Raw genomic sequence first — 20926 nt, forward strand, 5'->3', positions numbered from 1 at the left:
CTAGACTCTTAAATCGCCCAATTTTTTTATTTTTTAATGATACAAACTTTTAAGGTCTTGTTCTTTTACAGAACATTCCGCGTTGTACATTTTTTCAAACTGTTCACTTTTACTTCTAAAGGACTTAGTCCTTTATCTTCTATTTTGCCTATACAGTAGGAGTCCAAATTAAGGACCCCATTAAATCCCAGTTGGATGTTTGCCAAGAACAGTGCATAGATTTTTTTTTTTTAAGGGATTCCTGTTGTAATGACTTAAACTTACATTGAGATGGAACAAAAGTAATATGATTGATGGGGAAATGCATGGGAGGTATAAGGGAATATTAAGTAGCACAAGTACGATTTTTCTGTATGATATTTTTTCTCAATAAAGCATTAGGCGAAAATACTGTGAATAACTTGAATTTCATGTTGCCACATGTCATGAGGTGTTGTCAGGCGGTGGCACTGTTCATGCACTGTATGTGATGGTGCTGTTAAGATGGAGTTAGGTCTGTGCTCTGCATTTGTAAGTAGTCTTTGCCACTACTTTTGCTGTGGGGTGAGTACTCTGTCCTGTGGGGCAGTCTCGTCATTTCCTGAAGATCATTGCTCAGTCAGTTATCCCGGTGTCATTATAATTAGATCCTCTCATTCCTTCAGCATTTATCAGCTTCAATTTTTGTGCTTTCATATTTTCTAGCAATGTCTCGAAGCATAAGCAGATCTTTTGAAAAACTAGTTCTATGCTTATTACTGTTACGTATTTCAAGGCAACACCATTCACAGGGGAGATGTAATACAAATAACATGTAGTTTCATATTTTCTGGCAACCATATTTCAGAAAGAAACAGTGAAAATTAGAGTAATGATATATGTTAGCACATGTCACTTCAGTGTTTCATTTCCATTTTGAAAATTGAAGCATTCCCTCTGCCTGCTTATTTCTTGTCCAGATTCTTTAGATATCAGTGTGTATTTTACACCTACAACACAATTTCCAACTAGCTACATTTTAAGTGTCTAGCTGTCACACGTGGCTGGTGCTTCCATATGAGGCCAACACAAATCCAAGATATTCTTGAAGCAGCCCGTCAGACTTGATGCTACGCAGTCTCCCAGAGTTGAGTTTCCTTCTGGGATTCACAGCAAAGCTAGGTGGGTGGAGAGGGAAGGACACTTGGTGTGTGGTATGCTTCAGAGTAGCCTAGACTGACAGCAAGAGTTGAGTTGGGTGAGTGAGGAAAACTGTGTGTGTGCCTAGGACGTGGTACCTAGGACAGAACTGGCATAGAGACTCATCATGGTTCCCGAGGCTGGAGTTTTAGGCCATACTCCAGCTGGGGCAGGATAGAAACTGTTGACACAATTACTTTACTAGCAAAGCAAGGAGAGCTGCAGCAGCATGCTGAGGTAGAGGTTTTGCTCACTGTGGATTCCCTCAGTCAGAGTCCAGCTTGCCACCTTTCAATGATTTTATTTTTGTTTTTAATCTTAATTCCCATTTAAATGTGTCTTGGAACCTGAGCTAAGCCCACCCAGCACAGAGACCTTTGAACGAAGTTGGAATGTAAGGCACCCAGATGGGAGGCATGGGGAAGGGTAAACACACTCATGGGGATCGACCCTCTTGCACAGGCCATATCTCATTTGAAGAGTGCCCCTATGTGCATACATTGGGCTTTTCATTGACGTTGCGCCACTGCCTCCTTTTTAAGAACTCTTTGTTTAAAACCCTAGTCTATACCCATTCCCTTCAATTTTCTTCTGTATGGCATAATTTAAAAGTATTTTTTTTTAAAGTTAAGTTGCTAACTGTCAAATGGTAGTTTTGTTATGCTTGCAATAGTTGAATATTATCTGTCAGAATGTAAGCTTCTTCTTTGTCTTTTCACCTTTAATATAAAGAGGTACTATAGCATAGGATCCTTCCTGGATGTATCAGTGCAGCTTTGCTGATGTTATTTCCTCTTCTGCGGGTAATCAGAGTTGCTGTTGTCTTTGAATACAGTGTTGCTCCTAAGACTAGGTTCTTTTCTCTCTGCCTGTCATATAGTTATGTGGAGTGCCTCATGTTCTTTCTTGCAAGTTGCTAGAATCACCCAATTGAGAGCTGGTTAACTTCTCTACAAAAGAATATTGTAGAACTCTATAGTTAATTTTAATGTGTTTTGTGTGAATTATATTTACATGCAGTGAAGCAGCATTCAGAAGTTAAAAATGTAAGATAAGATACAAAACAATATACATTGCATTGCTATCTGTATTCAAAGAATATTCACACACACACATAGGCAATTTAGATTATGTAAGTATGGAAGTTGTCAGGAATTTTTACTTAGGCCCCTCTAAGAGCTCTACAGCTCTGAAGAGGCGCTGGTATTAAGGGGAAAAGTAGAAAGGCATAATTATATAACCTCTGGGTCTTTGTTAACCTTGTCCTTGGGATTGAACATAGGGCCTCCTGCTTACAAGGCAGGCATTTTACCTTTGAACTGTGGCCCTTCTGTGGCTTTCTGAAATTTAGATCATGTAGTTTGTGTTTGGAAAATGCATATAATATGAAATGGAAGGATGGAGGAAGAAAGATGTTACACTAACAAGAAAAGAACTCGCTTTCTGAAATGTGTTCCCAAAAGCAGTTTATAGAAAGTAAGCCCTGGGTAAGTTTATTAGGAGGTAATTTGCTGATACAACACCCTTTGCTCTGCCCAGCAGACAGGTGATCAGGAGAAATGTAAATAGCATCATGTTTTCACATACATTCTGAGAAGAAATACAAAATTGAGGCAAACTACAGGATGAAAAGCTGGCTTCTGTTCTCTGATACAGAAATCTCTGGCAAACAAATGGCTGTATTTGTAGAATCTTTGCCTACTCTTGACCCTCATGGACTTTGGTTGCATTCCACAAGTGACCTCTTTTCAGCCTCCTGTCCATTCAGAGTTTTATAAGGTCTCTTTTTTACAAGGTTTTCTTTTCCCGAACTCAGCAAGGAAACAATAGGGTTATTTTGACTGATGATCCAACATCTATAGGTACTATCAGAATTTCCTAGCATGTCCCAAAGCCTGCTAAAGACAAGTTGATGGAAACTAATCATATGCACTTAGTTATCTTGTTTCTTATGACTTTTACAAGAAAATGCCCATTTTCTTAAAGAGCGAAATACTAAATTCAGCATGTTTGCTGCGAGAAAATTTTATTAATTCAGATTAAGCTCCATAGTCTTCTCTTGTCTGACTCAACCATTACTATTGTAGGCAGGGTTTGTGGGGCCCCGGCAGGGTCAATATAGTTAACCAATCCTGCAGGCTTCACATTGAACACAGTCTGATGGGAGGCTTGTGTGTAATACACATGAAGTCGCTGTCAGGTCAGAAAAAAACACCCATTCTTCTCATGTAGCATACCAGAACTCCAGAAAACATGTGTGTGACATGGGAGAATTTGAGAAAGACTTGGGAGAAGCCATTTTCCTTTTCCGTGGATAGAATATTAGTTGATTTTTTTTGTACTAGCTGATTACAGGTGCTCAGCCAGTTCTAATACGGTACATAGGATTCTCTTGTCTACAGGAGAAAACTCATATTGAAAGCTTACAATCTAACAGTAAATTGAAAAGTGGGTTTTTTTTTTTTTTTTTTTTTCCTCATGGGTTGAGATTTGCCAAGTAAGAGTACAAAATTTTTTTTTAATATGAACTAAAGTGTAATGTGGAAAAGTGTTACTATAAAGAATTAAGTTACATGTAAGTGGAGTTCTTAATTGGTCTAGCTAATAAAACTCTATGGTCAGATATAGAGGAAAATGCTGAGAAATCAGAGACGGAGCAAGCCACTGCCACACCTTGCCCCTTTCATGTCTCAGCAGTCAAGAGAGCAAGTTCCTGTTTCTGCCCAGCTAGTTCACTTCCTGTGTGTCTGTACCAGACTTCTATGGTTAGCTAGTGGCAAGGTCCATTCTCTGACCTTCAGACAGGCTCTATTTATACAAGGCACATGGACTCCAGCCCAGAATTCCTGTATCACTGCAGTTAAGTTTTAAGGTATTCCCACATTCTAGTTTCTTTGCATTGTTCTGTCAAAGTCAGTAATTTTTATCCTATTCCTGTATAATTTAATGTTCCCTGTCTGTCTGAACCAAAACAAAGTAGACTGTACTTTCTAGAGGAAATCTGTATTCATTCCAGAATGCTTCATGTGCCACTATTTCTTGTTTGTTTGTTTTTTTTTCCTTTTACCGTGTGTGTGTGTGGGGGGTACACATGTGGGTATGTGTGCACCTGAAGGTCTGAGGTCGATGTAAAGAATCATCCTCCATCTTGTCCACCTTATTCACTGAGGCAAGGTCTCTCAGCTGAGTCCTGAGGGCACAGTCTTGCCACCTTTAGGGATCCCCAACTTCACATTCCCAGACTGGGTTGCAGGTAGCTAACTACAGTGCCTACTTGGCTTCTTGTGCTGTTTTGAATGACTGCTACATTGAAAAAGAAATGGAATTCAAGGGGTAGAAAATGTGATATTTTTAAAATGATGGATATTTACATGTTTAAATTGTTCTGATTTAGCCTTCTGTACATAGTCTTGATTTCTTTCAAAGTCACCAGGTCTACTACTACTAACTACTTCTTCCCTTGGTTTTATTCCCCTTTTCCTCCCTCCTCTTTCTTCCTTTCTGACCAACTTTATTTTAATCTAAATTACTTTTTTTAAATGATTGATAATAACTATTAACAATAAACCCCAATAACAAAAGAACACTTCAGTTGTTCATTGGCTGGCCATGTCCTTCAGCCTCTCAGGATTCTGCTCTCTGTTAATTTGCATCCCTGGACCACATTGCCTACCTACAAATACATGCTGCAGTTCTAGGAGTGCATTTTTGAGCTCACTGCTCTGTTGCTGTCTTCTCCCCCACCCCCTGTACTCTGTAGCTTCACTAGAGGACGCCTCCAGTAAGAGATCACAAGGCCTTATCTAGTCTATTTCTGCCTACATCTTGACCAGTTGTGATGTCAGTTAGTTTGGTTGTTTTAGACATTTTCTTTCTGGAACAAAATTTATATAATTTTAATTAGGTAGATTCTTACCCTAAACTCTTGCCATGCTGTAATTCTTGCTTGCTTTGGGAAAAAATAGGAGACTTTGAACCAGGTTATTTTAACAAACTTTTAAAAAAAAAAATTGAAATTTATTTATGTGTATGAGTACTTTGCCTGCATGTGTGCCTGTGCACCATTTACAAGCTTGGTGTCCACAGAGGCCTGAAGAGGCCATTAGATCTCCTGGAACTGAAGTTACAGACAGTTGTCAATCACCAAATGGGTGCTGGGAATTAAACCTGGGTCCTCTGAAAGAGCAGCCAGAGCACTTAACTGTTGAGTCCCCAAGCCCCTTTTCTCAAACCCACTGGCCATAATATAAAAGTTTCAAACCCACTTGTTTTAATGGAAAAAACTCACATTCACTGGCTGCCTGGAAAAAGCTTATGAACTTAACTTCATATAAATTAAGATAAAAAATACCATAAAGATACAAATAAAACAGTAATTACTGCTTTGTGACTAGTAGTTGATGTTGCATCTCACATAAAACCTATAGCTCAATAGAAAAAGGACCATAAGCTAACAAAAGATAGATGATAGTCAATAAACAAGAAAGGTGCTCCTTTTTTTTTTATTAGTAGTAAGGTATTTTATCATAAAGGTATTTTTTTCTGCCATATTGGTGCGTCTTAATAAGTAATATGCTTACTGTTTGGAGGATGTGATGAAATAACAGCTGGAGATGGTTATGATGTATATTAATTATCTGCTGTGATACATACCATGCTACATTTTTTCAGCTTAGCACAACAAAGATTTATTTTCTGTTTCTGTAGACCAGGAATCCAGGAGCAGTGTCCTTGTGAGCTTTTAGACAAGCAGTCAGTCAGGGCTGCAGTCACTGGAACTGGACGGTCCACTTGTAAGGCCACTCACATGGATGCTGGATGTCGCTGTCCCCTACTGCCTCATGGCCAGAGACAGCAGTTCCTCAAGAGCCCCATCATCCATTCTCACCTAGTAATTCCTCCCTTGAGCAAGTGATCTGAGAAAGAAAACAAAGAAAGATGCCCTAGAGTCTCAGTTCTTAATGAGACATGGCTCTCACACAGTCTAGTCATGAGTATAGAATGAGCAAGCACCACACAAGGGCACAACTACCAGGAGGCAGGGAAGGATCCATGGAGCCCTTGGGGGCTGGCTACCAACATGCCTTTATTGGAACGATATGTTTGGATATTTATGTCTGTCAGCTGGGTATAGAAGGCTCCACATGATGTGTATTGTGTCTTAGTGTACAAGATAGCTTTTTCCCTCCATTATCTGGCACATGTGGAATGTCAGAAACACCTGGGGATAAGGTGAATATCTTTCACTCTATGCACACTTTCCACATGGCTAGTGTGTGAGGCTAATCTTACTTCTTTTTTCTTGTTTGGGAGGCTAACATAGTACAATGCTATCTCAGAAAGTGTGTGTATGTATGTGTTCAAAGAGAGAGAGAGAGAAAGAGAGAGAGAGAATGTGTGTATGTTCAAATAGAGACGTTATCTATGATGTAACTTGATGATATGATAGAAACAGTTCCTATCATGAAGAAACTCGTGTTCATTGTGTGAGATTAACGTGTATTTATATGTACATAAGCCCTTTGAATTCTAACCTGCCTTCCTAGGACTGTGTTAAGAGTTGATAAGCCAGCCTTGATGAAGCATGGCCATACTTCTAATACTTGAGGTGGAGGCAGGAGTTCTATGCTGCCTTACTCCTTGTCTCAAAAGAAAGAAAAAAAGTTTGGATTAAACTCCAGTCAGAGGGAACGTCTTGGAGGCTTTGATCAGAAGAGTGATATAACTGTAATGTGTTTGGGGAAGATGAATTTAGCAGTGTAAGCAGTGAAAGAGGAAGGGTAGGCAGAGCCTTACATGGAAACATGCCAAGCTCTGTGCACATCTGTGAATTAAGTCCTTGGAAGCTGAAGATAGTGTGGCTTCTGGTTTGAGTGTAGCCTCAAGTCTAGAACAAGCCACAGGAAAAAAGACGTGTGATAAATCAAGAATTAGTGAACTATAACTGGACGAAGCTATTAGAGGAAAAGCTGGTTTAAATTAGTGAAGCCTCTCTCTCAGATTGAAATTGTTACAGTCAGAGGTAAAAGAATATAGTATTAGTAGGTGATAGACCTATAGAGACGGGACCCTGCTCACTAAGTACTTGTGAAATGCCATCTTATTTTCTTTGCTTCTGTATTCAACATTTTTCTTTTTGAGGCAGGGTCTCATGTAGCTGGGGCTAGCCTTAATTCCTGATCCTCCTACCCCTGGCTTCCAAGCTGTAGGATTACAGATGTGTATCACATCTGGCCTGGTGTCGGAATTTCAAAAAACAGTCTTTTGAAATTCCCAAATCAGGAGAAATTGCAATGCTTCTTTATGATGAGGTAGGTCTCATGCTTTGTGTGAAATGTATTGATGGAGCTATCAGGCACATGGGCAAATGGAAAGGTGTCAGTTAGGATGACCTCTACAAGCTTTTGAAGGAAGAGGCTTTTATCTGTTCGGGTTTTTCTTCTGATCTTTTATTTTATGTATGCAGATGTTTTGCTATCATGTATGTCTGTGAACCATATGGGTACAGTGCCTGCAGAAACCGGAAGAGGGCATTGGATTTCCTGGAACTGGAGTTACAGATGCTTGTTAGCTGCCCTTTAGGTTCTGGGAATTGAACCCATGTCCTCTAGAAGAGTAATCAATGCTTTGAACCACTAAGGAATCTCTACTGCTCTTCTTCTTCTTTTTTTTTTAATAAAAATATTAAATATTCTCAGTGGACAAAAAAGCTTATACTCAGTCCTCATTGTCTTGTTTCATGGTATCTTTGTAATACTGATTTTTTTCTCTTCTTTTAATTGCAGCATACTTGCTTTTTTTTTTTAAAAAAAAATGTCTTGTATATTCCAGGGGCTACATTAAGTATGAGGCCTGCCCCTATCCCAATAGAGGACCCTGAATGGAGACAAACACCTCCCCCAGTCTCTGCCACACCGGGAACATTCCGACTCCGGCGAGGGAGTAGATTTACCTGGAGAAAGGAATGCCTAGCTGTCATGGAAAGGTAATGTCTCCTTTTCCTGCAAGAACCCTCCCAGACCAGTTTCATTTCCAACAAGTAATCTGAGGTCCAGATTCTAGCTCTGCAGATATTATGGACTATTAGAATTGCTCTGTTGTTGAAATAAGAGAACTCACAAAACTGGGCTCAGCATCTATCGGCCTATTTTACCTACATAAAATTTAACGTTGTCATCGGAAACATACCAGTCTTTAAAGTTAATATTTTTAGATGTATACCTTTCTATTGTTTTGAAAAAGCTCTGTGAAGTCTTTATTTTATTGGTGCTGAACAGTAAAGGAGGGCACTGAGACTCACTTTTCTGCAACAGGGGAATGATCTCAATGAAGGGATTCCTCAAAGGTTAAAAAATACATTTAATAGAACCTGATCCATATCTGGTTTCCCTACATTTTGACAACTTCATTTCCCCCATCTGACATAGTATAAATACATGCTTATAACACGTTGCTATATTTGTATATATTCAAATTGTTCTTTAAGTACCCCCCACACACACCTTTCATAATTGATATTTATATGACTCCGGTTTGCTGGAGAGGTTGACAGGCAGTAGGGCCATTCTTACCTAATCTGACCACTAGTCTGGCATCTTGGACAGAACACTTGATGTGGATTCAGAAGTACCAAAACCTGATCGGGATCTATCAGGTCAGACACCAAAACTGTATCTTCCTTGTCTGTAAAATGAAAATGTCAGTAGCCAGCAATATGTTATCCAGCATGTTTGCCCTCTGTCTTCACCTACTTCATTGCTGTTTCCCAGTGCATTGACATCACCACCAGAACAAGGACAAGCTTTACAGTGTTGTAGTTCGGATGACATAAGTGAAGTGAATAGGTAGGCAAAATGGGACTGTCTGTTATCTACTGCTGTGAAGTACTCTCACTCACTCTTGACTGTGTCGAAGAGTAGAGTCATGTGTTTAATAATGACTCCATTTTTTCCTAAATGACTAAAGCGAAAGAGGGAGATGCGTGTTCTATGTTCTAGGGATCTGATTGCAGTCTGCTTCCTTTCATCTGTAAAGTTTGATTCTTTCTGAAAGTTTATTTCAAAATTTCTACATAGCAGATGAGAACGAAAATAAACCTAACTTATTCACAGCATTTTATATTTTCGTCTGGCTAACACAGTACATTTTGATACATTAGAACCCATTATAGGTTCTAATTACTGATGATACAGTGTTAAATTTTTCATTATAATATTAAAGTACATTTATCACATAAAGTCTATGAGAAAGGATTAAACATTAGAACATGAAAAAATAATAGGTAACATTCTTCCTATGTTGTAGGAATTGAACCTCAGGAACTTAGAGACTGGGTTTCCCTTTACTTCTGAATATTTCTTGCAAATCAGCAGTCAATAAAATCACACTGACTAAACTGTAGACAAAAAGTAAGTGTGTGTGTGTGTGTGTGTGTGTGTGTGTGTGTGTGTGTGTGTGTGTGTGTAAGATTCCTACTTAGTTTTAACATATTTTTAACCTAAATTTTAATTAATAATTATCTTCACCCTAGGATTTAGTTTTCTCTGGCATCATTTCCTCTTAACCTGGCACAGCTAGAGAGGGTGTGGTTGTGGATCAGGCCTGAGTTCTCAGAAATGCTGAAAGCCTTTCAAAGCATCTAGTAGCAATTGTCTTGATGATCTGCATCCTCCAAAACTGGAGTTTTGTATTCTCAGAAGTGGAACATGAAATGCCCTGGCCTTAGAGTAGCATGTCATGCTTTTTAGCATGTTTGTATAAATACACAGCCTAGCCAAGTAAGCCTTATGCAAATATATGTTTGTATAGGATAAAAGTAAAATCTATTCCATTCCACATGCCATAGAGGAAGATAAATTCAAATCAATTAGAGAAGTGAATTCATATACATAAACATAGGGTATCCCTTCATATCCTGGAAATGGGAGCCTCATAATCCAAAAGCAGAAAGGAAATGATGGATAAATATAAATGGAAAGAACTGCTGGGGTAAAACTAGGCAAAGTAGTACGGTAACTTGGAATAAAATATTTGCAACTTGTATCACTCTTAATATGTAAAGAGTTCCTAAATGAGATAAGACCAACAGACCTACAGGAAGATGGACTAAAGGGGAGTAGCAGAAAAATAATGCAAAAGTCCTAAAATTATTGTTATTACTTGTTTTGGTTTTCTTGAGACTGTCTAACTTTAGCCCTGACTAGCCTTCAACACATGGCAGTCCTCTGGTGCCAGCTCCAGATGCTGAATTTACAGATATAAACCCCTGCATCCCAGCAAAGATGCTAACCTTGAATCAAAAGTGATTCAAATTAAAACTCCACTGAGATACCATTCTTCACCCGTCACACTGGCAAAAATCACAAAGTTTGGCCAAGTTTTCTCTTGACTAGGCTCTAGAGGAATGGCATTCTCATCCATTGCTGTGGAAATGCAAAGTGGAGCATCTTCCATGGAAGAGAGCTGGGCAGTGTCAGGGTCAGTTACTAATGGAGTTGCCCTTTGGAACAGCATTCCTGTTTCCAGAAAATTATACCAAAGATACACTAGCAGATTAAAAAAAAAAAAAATCAAACAAGAAAAGCACTGTAATATAGGTCACAACATTGACAACAGCCAGACTTTTGTCAATAGTGGTATGGATGAATAAGTATTAACAAACAGAAAGGCCATTGGCATGGCTCAGCAGGTAAAGCACTTAGTGTGCAAGCCTGGCAACCTAAGTTCAATCCCTGGTACCTACATAAAGGTGGAAGTAGAGAGCCTCCTCCACAAAGTTGTCATATGACCTCCAAACACAAGTGTAAATGCACTTAAAACAAAAAACAAACAAAAATTCACTGTATTGAGATAGAGCTCACTTGTTGAAAGTGTATATTTTAAAGCCTTGAACATATCTATAGTCACACAACTGTCACCACATCTACTTTATGCCAACATGTCTAAGGGAAGTTACCCTCCATTTCTTCCATCCCTTTTTAATTCTGTGTAATCATAAATGAGTGTACAAATTTGCCTGCTTTGGACATTTTAATATTATGAGTGAATCATAGGAGGCCAGGCTAGGAGGCTGCTAGAATAACCTGAGCCTGAGTATTGGGGGCCTAAATGATAGTAAAAAAAAAAAGAGAAAGGGATAACATATGAATAGAAGGCACAACCATCAGAAAGGAATCTGAAGAAAGACAGACTATAACTAGCTATAGGTTTAGCATGGGAATGATGGCAGCAAGAGCATAAAAGGAGCTTAAGTTGGTGATGGTCAGGGAGGGCACTCACCAAGGAGCCTATACCATTAGAAAGTGGATTGACCTTGGAAAACCATTCAGCATCCCCACACTCCAATTCTTATGTTTATAAAATGAAAATTTAAGTGTAATGATAGAATAAAGGAAGATAAACTTCAGAATTAGACAAGGTTTGATCCTAGCCCCTCACCCAATCCTCTTATTGAATCATTGGGACCTTGGGGCCCTGGTAAGTTGACATGTGAAGGTTAATGGAGATAAGTATGAAGCAATAGTAGAATGCTTCCCTGGTAGTTAGTGCTGAGCGTGTGTACAGTATGTGTTTTCAGAGTAAAACTGTTCCAGCATTAAGTATGAAGTTAACCTGAGTCGACTCTGAAAAAGTTGTCATGACACTGGAAATGGGAACGCCTTCATTAAGTTATTTATGGCCCAAGCTGTGGGTACCGGTGACCTCTGGTTACAACTTTCAACTTACACACTTTCTGCATTTTCTTTTTTCTTTGTTTTCTTTTTTCTTTTCTTTTTTCTTTTTTTTTTTTTTTTTTTTTTTTTTTTTTTTCAGCTAAATTTAGCTAGAAGAAACCGTTAAAAACCCTGCTGATTTACCTCATTTTAGATTCATGACCATGAACCTCAAGTAGATTTTTAATTCTGACAGGCACTCATATTTGTCTTCCTGGCTCTCTCTTTCCTCTTTAAAATTATCGTACACTTTATTTTCTCTCTGAGAGCCCCTTAATCTCCTTCTCTTGTGGTGACCCTGCTTTACATTTGACTGAGAAAACTAAAGCTCATTCTCACAGGAGAATGTCCACAGACTATGATCTGCTAGCATGTACACTCATGTGCAGAGAATTGAGCATGTGCACAATTTTCCTATGCCTTACCACACCCAGAGCATCTCAGTGCTTTATTTTCCCCAGTTGTTATCACAGCGTTTTGCTTATAGTAGATGGTCATATGTTAGCATGTTAGGAATGTTGCTTTTTTTTTTTTCCTTTGCTGACTTTATTGCATTCTTTATCCTGTGTGCATGACTTTTCCAATATTGACTCTCAGAAACATTGATTATCACAAGGAACAATATTATGTGGTTCTATTTATACGGATATCTGGAATAATCAAATTTGTAGAAAAAGAGCATTCTTGGTATTTGCTCACACTGGGGAAGATAGAGGCCTGGGGGCCCAAGAAACAGCTGAGGAGCAAATAACTTTTATGAATATACTAAACATTTCAGATTTGTAAATTGTTCCACACGTGATTCACAGCTCAACAAAACTAAACATAAAAAAGGAAGACACCATTAGGAGCATCCCCTGTTTAACCCCACAGTTGATCCTCATTGCGTTCCTTTTCCAAATGAGGTAACTAAGGCTCAAGGGGGTTAGATGACTTCCTAAGGCCATAAATCCAGTGAATAGCTAAGCTACATGTGTTTCTCTAGGCAGTGCTAATTGCATATAAGTCCTATTCCTTGAAAAGAAAGGCATTTTCTTCTGTGTGTATGCAGTTGCTCTTAGTACATGAGCTAGGCCTTGGTTAGCCGAAGTCTTGTGCCCCTGGATTAACATCTCTTTCAGCCTTCTTTTTGGCTAAAACATATAAGGTTTTTAATAAGGAAAAGGTGCAGCACAAATGTTAATAACATAATTGGTTGGACAACAGGAACATGAGGAATCACAGGTTTATTCTATTTGTGTAGGTTAGTCATAATTCCTATTTAGAACAGTATTTGTTGTCTTAAAGGTTTGACTATTTAAATAGGGAATTTAGAATTTAGAATGACATCATTGAATAATCTTAGATCTTAAACTTTTGCTGTGTATTAGCACTAAACTAGGCTTACCTCAGCGGTTTATATATTCACAAGATGGAAAAAGGTTAACTGTGTTGTACACTTGAAGGCCTACATCCGTCCAAGAAGATAATGTGAGATGCATATTTGGATTTACATTCCAGAAACCTGCCCCTTCATTCAGTCAGTCAACTTCTTCCTGGTAGAGAGGCCATGTCTAGCAGGGAGATTAGAAACTGTTCACAGTGGAAGAAGGTCATGAGCAAGCTGGATTTGAATTCTGGAGGATTGCAGCCAGCCCCCAGGATACTCTTTCCTAAGCATCTGTCAGGAACCTGGCCTTGGTGTTCCTTCAGCTTTTGAAGCAAGTGTATCTCTGCAGGATTAGGGTCTGTGGCTGGAATACAAAGAATGACCTGGCTGTTGCCCCTATCCCTGTTTCATCTCAAGGGAGGAAGGTAAAAGAAGCTTCTAAACCAGGCCACAGGTTCTTAACCCAGTTAGGTAAGATGGGAAGAAAGCAACAACTTGGGGAAGCCTTGACCAGACTCAGGAATAAAGGTGAAAGACCTGGCAGTGTCAGGTGGACACAGTGACTGGTTACTAGCTCTGGAGTCAGGCGTGAGAAAGTTACTCATGCTGCTACTTCCAGTCAAGTGATTGAGTGACTGTACGTCATTGTGTCCAAGAAGATACAAACAAATGTGTCCAGTGCATGGCGTGCTGTCCTCATGGACCGGTGTACCTATAATATGCTTTTGTTCTTGGGTTGTTTTTGTCATGTTCCTCTTTTAAGTAATAGAGAAACGAAATAAATACATAAACATAGAGCCCTGGAATTATAAGGAAAATGATATTTGTTCTTTTGACCTTTGAAATTAACAAAACAACTTTAAGAAGTTAATCTAAAAATTCCCCCCAGAAGCCAAGGAAGCAGCACTGAACACAAGCTTTAGAGTGAGTGTCTACTTCCCCCAAAATTCAAGTATCCAAAAATAGGTTCTTAGAATAACTGCTGTTGTGAGCGAAAATAGCATTGCAGCCACAGTACTGTGGCAAACACAAATTAAATCAAAGCTCTAAACTCGGTGTCCCTGCCCTTAACCTGACATGCGTATAATCTGCATTTGAGACGTGTCTGACACACAGATGCGTTTTACACAAGTGTATTACTGCTTCCTGGGAGAATTAGTATGGAAGAGACGAATCAGCTTATAAAGCATGTTTCTAGAATGTTGTTTTAGGGTTCTGTAATTTAATTCACTTGGTCTTCAGCATTTTGGAATTCTTCCCAGGACAGTTTGTTAGTGCTTAGATTTTGGTGTCAGTCTTGTTCCTTTCTCTTTTTACTTGTAGTTTCAGTGAATTCTCACCGGAAGGGTTCAGAAGAACAGCATCTGTAGAAACTAAGCTCTCGCTGCAGGTTGGCATGGCCTGGGTACCCTGAGCAGACTAACCCTGGGCAGCAGAGTCATCCCTGACTGGGTTCCGTCATAAGACCATTTTCCAAAGACGCAATTTTCACGTGTCTCCTGATAGTTTGTTAAGGCCTCCTTCAACGATTGGCTTATAGAGAGTTTCCCTCAATTTCATTGTTTAGAGATGCAGAATAATGAAATATCTTGAGTAATGATCTGAAAGTGGCAAAGAAAGTCATTGTTCATCTCTTATTTCATCGAGGTCGTTTGAATTACTTTCTTATAAAATGTGAAAAGTACCAACTCATGTCTAAGTAGTAACTTAGAAAAAAACTGACTTCTCTTTTTAATTTTGCCCCTAAAATATGCTGAATTGAGTGAACCCGCTGAGAAAAGTACCCTTTTAGCTCCTGGATCTCAAGCAAGTTAGTAACGTGAAGAAAAAAAATAGAGTGTGTTTTTTAGCCCTTTACATGTAAGTGTGATTGCTTTTTAGCAAGTAGTTAACTCAGTGATGGTGACTTTATGAAGTGGAATACCACAGCAAAGGACAGATAGTCCTAGTAAGGTGACTTTATTAAGTAGAATGCCACAGCAGAGGATAGACAGGGCTTAGTAAACTGGAGGAGAAATGTAAAGGAAATGATGGGAAGCAGTCGTGTTACCATAATAAAATATGAGGCAAGGTGGAGTCATGTTGGCTCAAGCCTATCATCCCAGCACTCAGGAAGCTGAGGCAGGAGGATCACCTATGAGTTTGAAGCCACACTCGAAAGCATAATGAGTTCCTGGCTACCCTGGTCTGCTGCATGAAACTCTGAAAAACTGACAAGAACAATAAATGATAATAAAGTAAAGCAACAAATACAAATGTAGGAAGAGAAAAATTGAGAGAATAAAACTTAAATTATTTGCTTTAAATGTTTATACTTTGTTGTCTTTTGTTATCCGATAATATAATGATTAAGAACACATTGTTGAGGGTATCCTTAGGCAGGTCACTTGCCTTAAAATGACAACTGTGATGACTGTGGGGCTAGGGAGATGGCTCAGTGGTTAAAAGGTGCTTTTCCAGAGGACTGAGGTTCCATTCTCAGCACCCATGTGGCAGCTCACAGATTCTTTAACTCCAGTCCAAGGGGAGCCACCCTCTTTGATAGCTATCTGTAGAAGTGCTGTGATTTCATGACTACTAAATGTTTACATGGCATGCATGCTATGTGTTTAACAGTTCATACTCTTCTTTTCACTACATGGTCAAGATTTAAAAAAAAAAAAAAAATAGAGCCACCAGCAAGATGACTTAGTGATCTAAGGCCCCTGTCACCAAGCCTAACAACCAGAATTATGTCCCTGGTATTCACATGTTGAAAGGAGAGAACTGACTCATGCAAGTTGACCTCTGACCTCCACATGCACCTTCCTAAAATGTGACTGTTAGGAGGTGTGGCTTTGTTGGAGGAAGGTGTCACTGGGGGCAGGCTTTGAGGTCTCAAATGCTCAAGCCATGCCTATTGTGGCTTTCTCTTTCTGCTTCATGCAGTTCCGGGTGTAGAACTCTAGGCTCCTTCTACAGCACACCACCATACTTCCCACCATGATGATAACAGAACTAAGCCTCCAAACTGTAAGCCAGCCCCAATAAAATGTTTTCCTTTTTAAGAGTTGCCGTGGTCATGGTGTCTCTTCACAGCAATAGAAACCCTAACTAAGACACAGTTTTGTTGAATTGGGTATTTAGGAAGTTACCACATTTAATATTTCTCAACCAGTTAAAGTCTGTTTTGCCTTTATTTTAAAGTGAAAACAATTGAAACAGAATATAGTGGTGCCTACAAGTTGTTCCAGGTGTTTGTCAAGATGAGACAAGACGGTCATCTGAACCCAGAGTTCAAAGCCAGCCTGGGAAACAGGGACTTCACCTTTTTTTTTTTTTTTGGTGGGATGTGGGGAGACAAGATCACCATTCACTCCTCTATATAGAGCACTGCTTAGGGCTGAGGCATATTGATGAGCTCTGGTCCTGTAGGAGTCCTGGGTGATGGCCTTTTCTGCATTTTGACTTGCATCTGTGCCAAAGTGTGTTCCAATCACATTTTTTTTTCTCATCCATTTTCCAAGTTGCCTATGGTGCCACTTTCCTCCCACATATAAACAAAGTGAAGTGTTTTTGTCTTTTTCAGTGCCAGTCATTCAAGATTATGGTTTGAGTAGGACTGATTTATAGGACAGCATAGGAATTGGAAGATTGAAACTTGCTTGAAGTCTTCTCAGACTTCTTTTCTGACCAGATTCCCCTTTCTCATGAAAGGAAGTAACTTGACATTCCAGCTGACTCATTAAAGTCTCCTCCTGATCCCCCCACCCCCCTTGTTCTAAAGGGCATTGTTATAAAGATTACAAAATTCAGTTTTCTCTCTGACTTGGTTTTGAGGTTCGTTGTCAAGATGGAATTACAGACAATACCATTGCCAGAGAGAATTATCCCCATCTGCTCAGTGTGTTTTACCCAGTACTTCAGCAGCATATGAGGTACCTGGCACTAGGCATGAAGGCTAATGGTTCTAAGTGTAGCTCAAATGTGATTGATGACCCCATAACTTTAGCAGAGTTAGATACTGTTATCCTAGGTCTGCTCCTCCAGACATGTGAGGCTCAGAGGAGGGACAGAGTAGTGTAGTATTTTTAAATCTCATGCAAAAATGGAAGTAAGGCCTTTAGCTCAATTCAAAGATAAGTAATAATGGAGGGATTTAAAGATAAGTAATAATGGAGGGATTTAAAGTTACCCACTTAAAATGACTCAAAAGTCACTTTCATTCCCTTGGTGTTGTCTTTTCCTTTGCTTGATCATTGTACTGTTGGTTTTAGGGTTTTTTTGGTTTTTGTTTCTTTTACCCATAAAAACTATTCTCTGGTGGCAGAGTTGCCTCTCCTGCATTCATTTGCAGTGAATGAGAACTAAACTCTGCCTCCCTGAGATGGTCTTGCCATCAGCTAGTAGTCTTCTCCCTCCCTTCTGATGTAATCACTGTTCTAGAACAGGAAATGCTAGGGAATAAACTATACGTTTTGGAATTAATAGGTACTGGAAGTTGAATTTTAAAATGAATTTCTCTTCTTCCGTACCCTTGCGGATTTACTCGAGTGGAACGTGATGAGTTGCACCTCTTGTACCTCTGCAAAAAGAGAAGGAAGTTCTTAGCATTTATATGAGACAGCAGGAGCCTGGACATGACCTCATTTCAATCCATTAGACTATTTGAGGAAAAAAACAACAAAACTTTGCCACTTATTGACGAGTAAAGTTATCCCAATCCATTTCTCATAGCCAATAAGAAGATGAACTGTCCTTAAATGCATTTTAAAATTGGCAAATTATACTTCCTGGTTCCTTTCTGGTCAAACAGAAATAGCTAAAAGAGAAATTATCGTGATGCTTTTGAGGTGGATTAAAAGTCTTCCCCATTCTCTTGTGGATGCTTTGCCAGCAGTTGTTATTTTTAACAAACAATGGTACCCCTATTTCTCTAGTCCCTGAGCCAATTAAGTAGAGCAGACAGCCCATGCTCCTCATGCCATTCTGTAGCCACAGTCTGCAAAGAAACGAAGCAGCGTTAGGTGACTGTTGTATTAAAGAGTCACTGTGAGATAAAATGGCTTCATCGGAACCTGAACTTACTGAAAATGTGGGAAAGAAGTCAGCTTTTTCTTCTTAAGGCTCACATATACCAGCTTTTCCTTTGTATCGATCCTTATGGCAGATACCAGAGGGCACTACACAATCAGCAGGATCAAAGGGTATCTTGACTATTTTTAACAGTGTGGGAAGGAGTTGTTAGACCCTAAGATCACAACTTCCACAGGGGCTTGCTAGTAGGTGTGGTAGGATATGGTGGACCTGTGAGTCTGTTCTGTGTGGTTGTCTCTTGATTGAAGAAGCTTAAATGTTCTACTAAGTTTCGTGGTACAAAATCCCTGGATATACTCTTTAAACTGTACCTGGAAGGCCTGTGTAGCACTGCAGTCCTGGTCATGATACAGTGCCTCATACATATTATTCTGTACTACTTACTGCTTTGGTGACATGCCATACATTAAAAGTCCAGACTAGGACTAGAGAGGTAGCTCAGCTCTTCAGAAGACCAGGGTTTGATTCCCAGCTCACAGCCACCTCTAACTCCAGTTCCAGGGGATCAGATAGCCTCTTCTGACCTCCGCTGGCATATATAAGTAAGTATAATTTTTCAAAAGCCCAGACTCTTTTTCTATCTTGAGACTGTCATATAACCAGCATCATTTTGCTGACTTGTCATCAAAATAGCCTTTCTGTTTAGTTATCCCTTGGAAATTTACTAACCCTGTAAACCATTGCTAAACAGTCTTTTAACTGTGGCATTGCTTGGTAACATGCATTCTGTCAGGTATTACCAGAGTAAATATGACTTTTTTTTTTTTTTTTTTTTTTTTTAAGAGAGGATCACCTTACAGTAGCCCAGGCTGTCTTGGAACTGATTTGTAGACCAGGATGGCCTCAAAATCAGAGAGATCCACCTGTCTCTGCTTCCTGAGAGCTAGGATTTTAGGAGTGCTTTACCATACCCTGCCTTTTGTTGTTTTTTAAGAAAAAGGTTTTTTTTTTGGGGGGGGGTATTGTTTGTTTTTCTCTGTTTTGTTCTGACAAGGTTCTCTGTAATTTACCTTTTAAATGGCAACTGAAGACCCATTAGCTACACTCTGATAATCAGTTTTCTATCACTGAACCCAAGGCACAGGAAGTGGAAAGCTAGGCTTCGGGAAGTACCCAGGTAACCGCAGACCAGTGCATCCTGATTCTCCACTACATCTTGGCCAAAGACTGAGACATTATTGCAACCCTAATTCTTAAAGCGATTCTTTACTTGTTTTGCTACTTACTGAGATGTGGGGGGGGGGGGGAGAAAGATTGATCCCCAGGAAAACCAGTTCTCATTTTAGGCTCAGACATCCTTTTGGCATGAATGTGCATTTTGCAAAAGCTTGGTATTGATTCTAAGGAGGGGGGAAAGAAAAACATCCAGGAGACAGTGAGTTGATCTGTATCAATCAATCCTCTTTTGTTTATCTTTGTGTTATGATACATTATTGGCCTGCCAAGTATGTGAAACTTAATTCTAGATCACCTTCCAGTTCTGTCTTAAAAACCTACTTCCTGAGTAAAGCAGAAGGCAAAGTGTGCAGCCACAGCCTGACTATAGGTGAAGCAGATTCAAGAGGAACTCACCAGCCCCAATGCCCAAGAGTTTGTGAACTTTTCAAAATGTCACTTTTGGCTGGCTTGCTTATCACTCACATTTGGTGGTTTCTCTACAAAGTTCATGGCAAAGCAGAACCAAAGAGCTCCCTTTGTACATGTCCTCTTTATTGTTAAAATGGAGAGTTTGACCAAACGCTTTATTATTGTGTGAAGTTCAGCCAAACCTCTTGTCTCAGATAATTGTTCTTTATTAGTTTTTCTTTACTATGGTGGGAACTTGCCAGGTTTACTGTGTTTGGTTTTGTTTTTTGTTTTGTTTTGTTTTTGTTTTTTGAGAACTCCATCTATAATGACTTGGATATAAAGTGTTCCTTGGGTTCATGTGTTTGAAACCCTGGACCCTAGCTTCTGGTCATGTTTAGGAAACTGTACAACTCTTAGGAAATGGGGTCTATCTGGAGGAAAGGAACTTCTGGGGAATGAGTTTTGGAGTGTATAACCTGGCTTGGCTTCGTGTCCTCCCTTTTGATTGGTCTGCTGGAATGTAAGCAAGCTCCCATCATGCCAAACCACCACATCCCTAAACCATGAACCAGAAAAAATCCTTTCTCCCTTAGGTTGCCTCTTTCATATCACTTAACGACAGCAAAGAGAAAAGTGACTAATACCTTTCATTCCTGGCTATCAAGGAGCAGGTAGTGGAATCTACAATGAAGGGCTTTGCAAGATGAAAACCTTGGGAGGCCACATTTAATACATGGTGTCCATAATTCTCAGCCTTGAGATTTTTTTGGTTTTGTTTTTAAACAAATATAAAAAGGCATCTTACCATCCTGATAAGGAGTTAGTCATAAGTCTACATGTACCCTCTAGTGTATACAGAAGTATTGATGCATGTAGGTTAAGAGAACCCTACTGTAGACACAGACTGGTAATGTGTAATGATGGCTTACTCTAGAGTTTATCTAATCTCCTGTTGCTCAGGGAAGAAGGTGGGCCAGTGTTGTGGTTATCCTGAGATTTCCTTTTTCAGGGAAGCAAAGGCCTTGGGTGAGATGCAGCTGTG

The 20926-nt window shown here is 39.4% G+C and overlaps 1 protein-coding gene across 11 annotated transcripts in view; it reads left to right on the forward strand.

The window, feature by feature from the left end:
* Hmbox1 (homeobox containing 1) overlaps positions 1 to 20926 on the forward strand; it is a 122442-nt gene that overhangs the window by 84928 nt on the left and 16588 nt on the right. For all 11 annotated transcript variants that reach the window (XM_051195515.1, XM_051195516.1, XM_051195517.1 and 8 more), the window contains exon 6: positions 7990 to 8143. In XM_051195515.1, coding sequence (XP_051051472.1) covers positions 7990 to 8143 — 154 coding nt within the window. The remainder of the gene's footprint in view (positions 1 to 7989; positions 8144 to 20926) is intronic.

The sequence above is a fragment of the Phodopus roborovskii genome, unplaced genomic scaffold (genome assembly GCF_943737965.1).
Source record: "Phodopus roborovskii unplaced genomic scaffold, PHOROB, whole genome shotgun sequence".
Taxonomy (NCBI): Eukaryota; Metazoa; Chordata; class Mammalia; order Rodentia; family Cricetidae; genus Phodopus; species Phodopus roborovskii.